The 11,522-nt window shown below is 39.6% G+C and overlaps 1 protein-coding gene across 2 annotated transcripts; it reads left to right on the top strand.

The window, feature by feature from the left end:
• Positions 1-3,109: 3,109 nt before the first annotated feature.
• SAP30 (Sin3A associated protein 30) lies at positions 3,110-8,675 on the top strand. 2 transcript variants are annotated; one of them, XM_061132351.1, is made up of 4 exons: positions 3,110-4,040; positions 5,598-5,723; positions 6,257-6,355; positions 8,352-8,675. In XM_061132351.1, exons 1-4 carry the CDS (start codon positions 3,321-3,323, stop codon positions 8,472-8,474), a joined length of 1,068 nt encoding a protein of 355 aa, XP_060988334.1. In that variant the 5' UTR covers positions 3,110-3,320; the 3' UTR covers positions 8,475-8,675. The 2 variants fall into 2 exon arrangements, with proteins under 2 accessions (XP_060988334.1, XP_060988333.1); XM_061132350.1 differs by having other exon boundaries at positions 3,128-4,064.
• Positions 8,676-11,522: the final 2,847 nt, after the last annotated feature.

Consider the following 11,522-nt stretch of genomic DNA (forward strand, 5'->3'; position numbering starts at 1 on the left):
TGAACCATGGTTGTTAAGAAAATTTCTTTGTAGGGATAACAGATTTACTAAAGAGATAACTTTAAATCAGGGATGGTGAATTTACATGTCATCTACTCCACAATGTTTTCTACTTGCCAGAGGTGAATCATTTCCTTCTGTATGCTAAGTGTATGCTTTTCCTTTAATTTTATTGAGGGATGTGTCTTTTGTCTGTGTGTTTAGTCACTCAGTCGTGTTCGACTCTGCAACCCCATGGACAGTAACCCGCCAGGCTCCTCTATCTATGGGGATTCTCCAGGCAAGAATACTGGAGTGGGTTGTCATGCCTTCCTCCAGGGGATCTTCCCAACCCAGGGATTGAACCCAGGTCTCCCACATTGCAGGCAGATTCTTTACTGTCTGAACCACCAGGAAAGCCCAAGAAGACTAGAGTGGGTAGCCTATCCCCTCTCCAGGGGAACTTCCTGACCCAGGAATCAAACCAGGGTCTCATGCATTGCAGGCGGATTCTTTACTAGCTGAGCTACCAGGGAAACCCAGGTTGTCTAGGTTACTATAAAAAATACCCTTTGTGTGTGTGGGGGGGGTGGGGGTGGGGGCGCTTATAAACAAAACAAATTTATTTCTTACAGTTCTGGAGGGTGGGAAGTCCAAGATCAAGGTGCTGATAGGTTCATGGCTGGTGAGTGTCCACTTTCTGGTTAATAGGTGGCAATCTTCTGACATGGATGGCAGAAGGAATGAGATTGCTTTCTAGAGCCTCTTTTCTAGGGCACTGATCCCACTCCTGGGGGCTCCACTCTTATGGCCTAATCACCTCCTAAAGACCTGACCTTCAGATCTCATCACATTAAGGATTTGGTTTCAACATAAAAATTTTGTGGGGACCCAAACATTCGTTTTCAGCAGCAAGTATCATGTGCTTGTTAAGCTACCTGTCTCCCCATTTAGGCTGAGCTCCAAAATGATTAGTACCCTCTCCCAATTTTTCTATCCCAAGGGCCCAGAAAAGATCCTGGCATGCCAATAAATGAGTATTTGATTGGAACTTTTAAAAACATTGTCTGTAAGGAGACATATGTCTGTAAAGGAGACATAGTTTATCACTAGTAAAATTCATATGAAACTGATATATAACTATACCATACATGAACTGATTTGATCATATTTGCAGAAGATAGGTTATAAACTTTTTAAGGGCAAGAACCACACAGTATTATAAATTATTTTAAATTATATAAAAGTACCCAAAATATGAAAATCTAACATCCTAATATCATGTCAGCTTTAGATTGTAAATGGAAACCACCTTTCAGCCATTCCCAGATAACATCCATTGGCTTCTCCTAACATGACCACCACTCTGAAGTTGGTCCATCCTGTTCATATATTCTCATTTTTATTATTTAAGAAACCATATCCATAAACAAGAAGTAGTATTCTGCATTTTAATACTTTAAGCCAACAATGTCTAATACAAACATAATGTGAGCTATATGTGTAGTTTTAAATCTTACAGTAGGCATATTTTGCAAAGTAGAAACAAGTCAATTTTAATGTTATATTTTATTTAACCCAGTATAGCGAAAATATATTTTGAACTTGTAGTTAATGTAAAAAAAATTACTAAATTAATATTCTTAAGAAAAATGTTACTAAGTCTTTGAAATCTTGCTGGTAGTTTATATATACTGGCATATCTCAGTTCAGGTTTTAAGTTTAGACTTAACATTTAAGTCGAAAAAATAGATTGTTACAAACATATTTAGAAGTTTTCCAATAAGTGAAATCAGTTTAAAATTTTTTAATGAATTAAAATGAACAATTCAGTTTTTCATTCACAATTAACCGCATTTAAAGTGCTCGATAGCCCCAAAAGGCAAGCAGACACCCTATTGGACGGCGCAGCTTGAAAAGAAAACACAACACTCACCATTCAGCATCTTTTGCCCACTAAATTTATTTAAAATATTTTTCTTCCTTTGCTGTTCTTTGGAAGTGCACAGACGGACTGGATGGCTGTGAATTTCAGGGTAGATGACAGTTTACATTTTTAAAAACTCATCTATCACTCAGTTTACTCAGCAAATACAAAAGAGCTTTCAAAAAAACCCTACTGCTTTCTATTTTTGTTTAAACAATGGGATTGAACAGGATATGCGTACTGATAAATGACGCGTTACCTTTAGCAAAGGTGTAGCTTTCGTACCAGCCACTCCCAACCTTCCACACCGCCCTCCACAAGCAGGCGTACACACGTACATTCACACGCGCGCGCACACAGACACGTACACAGACACACGCGTGCGCGCGCTCACGAGTCCGAAGCGCCACTTTCCCGGCGCTCGACCGAGCGCGCGCTTTCGGTCTCTGGGAGCTCTTGGCTGACCAGAACTCGGAGGGGTTCTGCTTTTTATTTTTCAAGTGTGATTAGACAGGTTCCCGGTTCCTTCGAGGACAAAGTGGAGATGCCCGGGCTGGAAGCGGAAAGCAGCCCTTTTAAGTCCACTCGTTCAGAGCTCCACCTCAGGAGGCCGGTAGATAAGAGTGCGCCCCGCAAGCCAGCGCGATCCTCTCACGGACAATGCTCGGATCTGGAGAACCTCCAGTCATCCTGCTGAAGGGGAGGTTGGGACGCACGTCTCCCCGCCCTGCCCACCGCCCCCACAGGCGCCCTGATGGACCATCTCGGGTGTCAGTCGACAGAGCTGCTACCCAGACCCAGGGTTAGACATGGGACCTCTGGGACCCAAAAACTGCCAGAGCGCCGTTCTCCTTGGTTTGGGTTTCCCACAAAAACGTTTAGTTGCTAAGTCGTGTCTGACTCTTGCAACCCCACAGACTGTAGCCCGCCAGGCTCCTCTGTCTATGGGCTTTTCCAGGCAACAGCACTGGAGTGGGTTTCCTTCTCCAGGGGCTCTTCCCCATCCAGGGGTCGAACTCATGTCTCCTGCATTTGGCAGGCGGATTCTTTACCACTGAGCCACTTGGGAAGCCCCACAAAAGACATATTTACATCAAAAACTTTTTCACAGATACAAAAAGGGCCCGAAACTTTTTTTCCCCCACACCTTCCCTCCCTTTTCATCCCCTCCCTTCCTACCCTCGCATCCCCTCCCCTCATACCCCGCCTCCCGCCTTTTGTGCTTCGCTTCAGGAGTTAAGTGACCTCTTCGTCTAAAGTGCCAGCTCTGCAAAATCCAGGAGCTAAACACAGCTCAACTTCCCGGGAGCAACCCCCTCCAACCACACGCCCCTGTTTTCTCAATGTATTACCGAAAAAAAATCCAGATCCCCCTCCGCGCGATGAATGCTGGGGTAAGTAGTTCCCCTAAACCATGAAGCTCGATGTCAGACTGGAGCTCAGGTTGGCTCCCCAAAAGAGAACTACAATTCCCGTGGTGCCCTGCGGGCAGAGTGGAAGGGGCGGGACGGACAACGGCGCAACGCGCTTGCGCAGATCGAGGGTCGAAGGGAGGCGGAGGTCTCGAGGTCCAACTGCTGAGGAGTCTCCATGTGACAGTGAGCGGCGTCCCAGCTCCTGGCGACGCCAGATTCCAGTTCCCGATCCCACGCCCCGTCCACTGACCCTGTGCCTGCAGACACCAGCAGGCCGGGGCCCCGTGGTCTTGGCCGGAGGACCCTGGCTCAGAGTTAATAGTCTCCGCCAAGCAGGTGCGAGGGACCGCCGAGACCCCCGGCATCCAGAGAGGCAGGCGGCGCGGAGAGTGGGGCTTCTGTCAGCGCGGCGCTGCGAGTGCGGGGACATGAACGGCTTCACTCCCGAGGACATGAGCCGCGGCGGGGACGCGGCCGCCGCTGTGGCCGCTGTGGTCGCCGCTGCTGCCGCCGCCGCGTCAGCCGGGAACGGGGCTGGGGCTGGCGCCGGGGCCGAGGTGCCGGGCGCAGGGGCGGTCTCGGCGGCCGGGCCGCCGGGAGCGGCAGGGCCGGGCCCCGGGCAGCTGTGCTGTCTGCGCGAGGACGGCGAGCGGTGCGGCCGGGCTGCGGGCAACGCCAGCTTCAGCAAGAGGATCCAGAAGAGCATCTCCCAGAAGAAGGTGAAGATAGAGTTGGATAAGAGCGTAAGTGACGGCGGTACGAATCTGCTCTGCCCGCCCCCAGGGGCGCTCGGGGAGAGGAGCAGACGCGTGTCGGTGGGGGTGCGGGAGCCCCAGACCTGGGTGCCTCGCGATCCCGTTCCGGGGTCCCTAGTAGGAGACAAACAACAAAGTGCTGCAACTCGGTCCGCGGTCCGCAGTAGACACTCTCGCGCCCTCGGGACCCGCTCCAGCGCCCCCACCCGCGCAGGGCCTCCACTCCTCCTCTGCGGGGGTCGGTAGTGAAACAAAAGGGGCGGCCGCACCGAGAACCCAGAGTAGCTGTCCTGCAACCCACGGCTCCTTCTGGAACAGAGGTGCCTTCTTTGTTTTGCTGCCCGAGCGGTAGCTTCCCCTTCCAGGAGTGGAGATCAGCCAGGACCGGACGCTGCGGGCGACTAGGACCCTGTCCCGGGTCCCGCGGGTGCGGGGTGGGGGACCCCCGGCTGCGAGCCGTGCGGCCGTGTCATCATCTAGGGCTGCTGCTCAAGACGTGGGGAGCGGGCAGCCGCTGCGGGTTAGCCCTCCGTTTGGCAGCCATCAGGGTTTCTTTCTTCGTCCTTTCACAGGTCTGTTCCTCTGACCATCTATGAGGTTTTTAGAAACGACCGTTTCCACTTTTCCGAGCCCTGGGGAGCGGTAATAAATCACAAGATGTGAGAACCAGCACACGTCCTGCATCTTCTTAACTTGCACTTTAGCTCAAAGTTTAATTTGAAAACCTGTTAGCTCACTCCTCAATTTTTTTTAAAGCAGTAACTGCTGATATACAATGCCCAGTATTTCAGAGGCTACCGTACAGCTCTCAGAACTATGTAATTAACGTTTTTGAGAACTGTATTTGGGATACTTTTTGCCTATTCAGTTAGTTCCTCAGTTCTGTACTTGAGAAACTTTCCAGGTATACTTGAATCATTTCACATTGTTTTGGTTGGAAAAACGTATTATAAATAAATGCTTTTATTTAATACTCAGGAAAGTTCATAATTCAAATTTAAATTTAGTAAGGATGTGAAATCAATAATTTATTTGTAAAAAGTGGATGGTTTTGTGTCTGGATTATAATTTGAGTATTAGATTAGGAAGCATTCACTATGGTATTAATATTTTTAAATGCGCTTTTAAGTAAAGAAAATACTATTCAAATAGCGAAACTGTGGCCAGCATCATTTTTCGCTTGTTTTAAAAAACGGCACAGCTGAACTAATCTAGTTCACCATCGCTGCAATTTGATGACAGAATCCAGAGCGTAGGAATTTCTCATTCTCTGCTTCTCTCCCTTCCGTTACTGGCCCTTCTCCCCGCCCCACCCCCCAAGTCCTCTTTAACAATATTGCTAGACATGGTATGTTTTAACTGGGTTTAAGGACTTAAGAGTAGCAAGAAACGTGCGTTGTCTTAACAATGGCCTGTTACTAATGTTTATATTTTTAATAATTCCTGTAACTATGTATTTTACTAATACATAGACACATTTTCCTGTGATCATAAGTCATCTGTGAAACTCTTCTGTTTCAGGCAAGACATCTTTACATTTGTGATTATCATAAAAACTTAATTCAGAGCGTGCGAAACAGGAGAAAGAGAAAAGGGAGCGATGATGATGGAGGAGATTCACCTGTTCAAGATATTGATACTCCGGAGGTAGGTGAAAGCTTTGTAAGTTAAATGTAAAACTTAAGTGCTCTATTCTGAAAGTTTTATTTTAAAAATATGAACAAATTCGAAAAATACTTGAAGCATTTGAAAACTCTAAAAACGAAAGCAAAATTAAATATAGCCAGTTAACATGCAGTTATGCAGTTTGACTTGTTATGGCTTCAATTGACAACTTTTTTTTTTTACTTTTTAAAAAATTTATTTTTTAATTGAAGGATAATTACTTTACAGAATTTTGTTGTTTCCTGTCAAACTTCAACATGAATCAGTCATAGGTGTACATATGTCCCCTCCCTCTTGAACCTCCCTCCTCAATTGACAATTCTTATAGTCCCCAGTCTTTAATAATCATCCTCAAAAAGATTGAAGTGTTTAATGCATTTTTAGTTTAGATTATTTAAGCCTTTTAAAATAATGGAATTAAATTTTCATTGTGTTGAAGTTGAAATGTTTTTTATAGCAAATATTAGTCATTAGCAAATGGTATGAATTAATTCATATACATTAATTTTTTCTAGGTTGATTTATACCAATTACAGGTGAATACACTTAGGAGATACAAAAGACACTTCAAACTCCCAACCAGACCGGGACTTAATAAAGCACAGCTTGTTGAGGTATATATGAGTTTTAAATTATTTAACCTATAATACAAAAAAATCATTAAATGCTAATAATGTTAATTTAGCATATATAACAATACATTTTAATTAGAAAAATCAAAGTTAATAAATCTATTGTGGAAGAATCTAGTTGTCTAGAAATGTTTGTCTACCACTTAGGAAATTCCTTTATATAATGATCACTCAGTAGATTGTATACAGTTTTCTAAGCATCTTCTAATACTGACTTTCAGAAATAGTAAGTAAAAGTTTTTTTATTCTCTCTCTAGAAACCTGTTTCTTTTAAAATTCTATTTTACTCAGTAAACACTTATTGAGCACCTAATTGAGGCATAATAATAACTTAGTAAGCTTTGATGTCTTTGTTAGAGTTTTCTTGAAGTTTTTGTTGGAATAGATTTTACAGATAAACCTCTAAACAATATTCCCGTAACTTGCTGATTTAACTATTTCAGAACTTGTTGATGTTAGTTTGTTTTATTTGAAGCATCCCTGTTTTTATGACTAGAAAACGCAAGGACTTTTATTCATGCTTTTACTTATAGGTTCCTGAATATAGGACTCGCAGTCCTTCAGTGAATTTTGAAAAGTTGAGTGCTTGTGTTCTCAGGAAATAATAGAGCCAAGAAACTGTGTGTCATATTAAGATATCTATAGATTTATGTGTTTATACTTCTATCATGTTTAAAATAAAAATGCTTAACCTACTTGACAGACTATAAATAAATATGTAAATCAGTTTTCCCATATTCTTCAATTTGTTAGGAAACCACATTTTATAAAATGTCCATATTGAATAACATAGGTGAATAGAAGGTATACTTCTTTGGCAGAATGCTTTTTAACATTAAGGCTTTAGCCAGAATTTCTTCTTTACTTCTTGCTTAGACAACAACAATCTAATTTTTCTTTAAATTTGATTTAAAAAATCAAGTCCTTTTCAAGTTATATAGTACATTAATATAACATAAAGATATTTCCTGCCATGATGAAATCATTAATATATCAATATATATACAGATACATAGTGAAGGTGCTTTTATTTTGGGACAAATGACAACCTAAGAACTGGTTATTTTAAATGTATCTTTTTTAAATGCAGAAATCAAACCTGATATTTTTGATAATCTGATCTTCTTTTAAAGATCTGTTTTCTTATTTAGAAATGAGAAATCCAAATAGTATGAGTGTTATAACTTAGTCAGAAATGCAGATATTTATAAACAATTCCAGAGTTGAGTGACCAGGCTCCGTAAGTCTCTTATCTTTTTCTTTAAGAAGTTTTACCTTCTGGAATCTAAATATGCATTTCAGTGCCCCAGTTTAGTCTAATATACTTCTACTGGTAGTTGCAGTGCATGTATTGCATTAGCAGAATGAAAAGGCAAGAAGGCAGGTAAACATTCTTCAGTGGACATCCTTTCCCTTCTCATTTCTCATCCATAATTTTTATACAGAAAAAATTTCAGGGAGTCTTAACAAAGAATATTTCCAATGAATGAATGAATGTTAAGTTGTAGCAAACATATTTGTAAGATAATTCTTGGTTTGTTTCTATCGTACCAAAACTTTTCCAAGTTAATCGTTGTTCTTTTTCCATAAGTAGAGACTAAACCATTGTATAATGCATGTGGACTCTTACATTCTGTTTTATTTCATTGATATTTGAAGTTTACAAGTAAAAGTATTTATTTCGTGATCTAGGTCTCAGCTATAAAATTTAAAATAAAGTGAAGTACACATTCTGATTACTATATACTTAATTGAGTGGGCTAAGGGGTCTTTTGAAATTACACTATCTCTTGTTCATAACATCTTATTATTATATGCTTTTCGTCCTGTTGATATTTTGTTAAATACAATTTATTTTTGAAAGGAAAAAGCTCTTACCACACTTTTTCTTTTGATGACAGTGTTTTTTTTTTTTAACCTGGTTTATAAAATCTATTAATATCTATAATTTAATTTCCTCAATTTTTTTTCTTTATAGATAGTTGGTTGCCACTTTAGGTCTATTCCAGTGAATGAAAAAGACACCTTAACATATTTCATCTACTCAGTGAAGAATGACAAGAACAAGTCAGATCTCAAGGTTGATAGTAGTGTTCACTAGGAGAGATGGAATTAAACTTGGATGTTCAGATGTTAAGACCGCTTACTGCTTTTTCACGTGTAGAAATGTTCCTTGTGTATTTTTTCTACAGAGGATTTTCTCTGGTTTTATTTTCTTTGTTTTGACTCTAATTAGTTGGAAACTCATGTAAAATGAGCTTTCCTAGATTAAAGGTATTTTAAATAAAGGTTATTGCTATTATAGTTGCTTCAGTGTATTTATTTTGTGGAAATTGATTTTTATTTTAAACTGACTTTTAGGGACCAGTATTAATTGAAATTTTAATTTGAAGATCACTTTATTATCTTTTTTCCCTTTTTTTCGTTCTGAGAAACTAACAAAAGTAATAGATGTTGCCCATTTGCTCTCTCTGGGGCAATCTGATTTGGAATTAAGGATATCCTAAATAGTAGTATTTTTTAAGTGCTTTTTAGTACTAACAGGTTCAAAATAGCAGAAAGAACAAACAGTTTGATGCCTACTTCCTTCCAAAGAAGAGTTAATATGTCAGCAAAGGTAAATGCAGTGCTGAAAGTTGAAATATGAATGTAGAATTAAATAGTTTGTCATTTCTTTAAATTTTGTTTTAGTGAAAAAGTATTTACATGGCACAAATATAGAAAGAACCTCTGCACTGCCCCTTAATTTTCAGTCATGTTCTATACTGTTTACAATGCAAATTAAAACTATTAAGTTGGAGAGATCAAGAATTTATCAGGATCTTTAAATTTTGGTCATAATTTCTGTTTTATTTCATTTTATATTTCATTCTCTGTCAGTTTTCTCCTAAATATTTTTACCTCTACTTTTCATGAGATTGTAGTATTTAGCCAAGGGCTTACAGTTACAAATCAAATTTATAGCTTGTGACATCAGAACAAAACATGTGGTGCAGATTTTAGGATAGAAATGGATGAGCCCATATGCAGCTCAGGATATCTCAAAGTCAACATTTGGTCCTGATAATTCTTTATTGTTGGAGGCTGTCCTGTGTATTTTAGGTTTGGTGGCGTCACTGGAGTCCACATACTAATGCAGTAGAGCTCCAAAGGTGATAACTAAAAATATTCCTAGACATTGTCAAATGGCTCTGGGGGGACAAAATCACCCCTGCTTGGGAACCACTATGTAGATAAGTTTAAAGAACATCTTATTTCAATAGAAGGTGAGTCTGTATTTTTAAGTGTTCTGAGTGTACTGACAGCTAGAAACTATGGTGAACAGTAACACCATCCTGGTGTTTAGGCCATTTAAAGATTTACTTGCAACTTTATTGATGAGCCAGAGGCTGTAACAATTAGTATATAGAAACCTCTTGTTTCCAGTACTCCAGAAATCTCCATGAGAAGTTTTTTCTTAGCTGAATGAAGATGAACCAACCACACACTACAAAATGTGGTAGTTTGTTTGAAAAAAGTATTACTTCTATGTTTTATATTTTTTCCTAAATCTATAAACTTTCTTTTTCAGTAGAAACTTGACTGCAGGCTTATATTTTATGAAATAAACTTGAAATTTTGGTCATATATAGCTCTGACTTGATTTCTGTTGTACCTTCTTTTATTTTTCATTCTCTGTCAGTTTTCTTTTAAATATTTTTACCTCTTATGAAAAAAGCTTGAAGCTATTTGCTGACATTAAAATCCATGTTTATGAATATAACCTTTGCCTCTCAATCTTAATTTCATAGAATTACTTGCATAAAATGTAGTTGTATAAAAAAATGAAATGAGAGTTGAGTGTTTATTTATCCAATGAAATTAAATCTTGTTAGAGCAATTTAAAACATGAAAAACAGAACTTAAGAGCCTCCCCCTCAAAGACAAGAGACTCAAGAAGCTGCACAGTAAAACTTTTACATAGAAATTTTAATTCTTACTGAGTTTTAAAAATTATGAGTTCTATGGAAATCTTTATTGTACTTATCTGTATCTGAACAAGAGAAAGTAAATGGAAACTCATATCTCTAAAAGGATAAGGATTATGTTTAGTGTTAGAATATCAGGAAAAGAATCAAAATTTGACTGCTGTTGGGGTAGAATGTATGGCAGGAGCTGAAGAAGTTGTTTGGTAACTACCCTTTACTGAATAATTTAGGTAAAGGCTAAAAATTAACGTCTGAAATGTATTTCTTTAATAAAGTAAGGTCTATTATTTCTACATAAAGTTTTTTTTAATTGAAATGTACATGATATACAATTAATTACTTTATACAATTTGGTAGTATTTAGTGTATTCACATCTTCATGGGTCACAGCCTTGTGGTGAAGGGACTTGTGTAACTCAATGAAGCTATAAGCCATACCATGTAGGGTCACCCAAGATGGATGGGTCATAGTGGAGAGTTGTGACAAAATATTGCTCCTTGGAAGGAAAGGTATGTTAAACCTAGACAGCATATTAAAAAGCAAAGGCATCACTTTGCTGACAAAGATTGGTATAGTCAAAGCTATGGTTTTTTCAGTAGCCATGTATGCATGTTAAAGTTGGACCATAAAGAAGGCTGAGTGCTGAAGAATTGGTGCTTTTGAATTGTGGTGTTGGAGAAGATTCTTGAGAGTCTGTTGAACTGCAAGGAGATCAAACCAGTCACTCCTAAAGGAAATCAACCCTAGGTATTCATTGGAAGGACTAATGCTGAAGCTGAAGCTCTAATACTTTGGCCACCTGATGCAAAGAATGAACTCATTGGAAAAGACCCCTATGCTGGGAAAGATTGAAGGCCAAAGGAGAAGAGGGCAGCAGAGGATGAGGTGGTTCGATAACATCACCAACACAATGGATGTGAATTTGAGCAAACTCCAGGAGATAGTGAAGGACAGGGAAGCCTAGTGTGCTGCAGTCCATGGAGTCGCAAAGACTGGGACGTGATTTAGCAACTGAAAATATCAACAAAGTGTATTCACAATGTTGTGCAACCACCAGCTCTAATTTAAAAAATTTTCATCACCCCATAGAAACACCCACAAGTAATTATTCCCAATTCCACCTCTTCCCATCCCCTGATAACCTTTAATCTTTTTGTATCTATGGATTTGCCTGTTATGG

This window comes from Dama dama, chromosome 29 (genome assembly GCF_033118175.1).
Source record: "Dama dama isolate Ldn47 chromosome 29, ASM3311817v1, whole genome shotgun sequence".
NCBI classification, from domain to species: domain Eukaryota; kingdom Metazoa; phylum Chordata; class Mammalia; order Artiodactyla; family Cervidae; genus Dama; species Dama dama.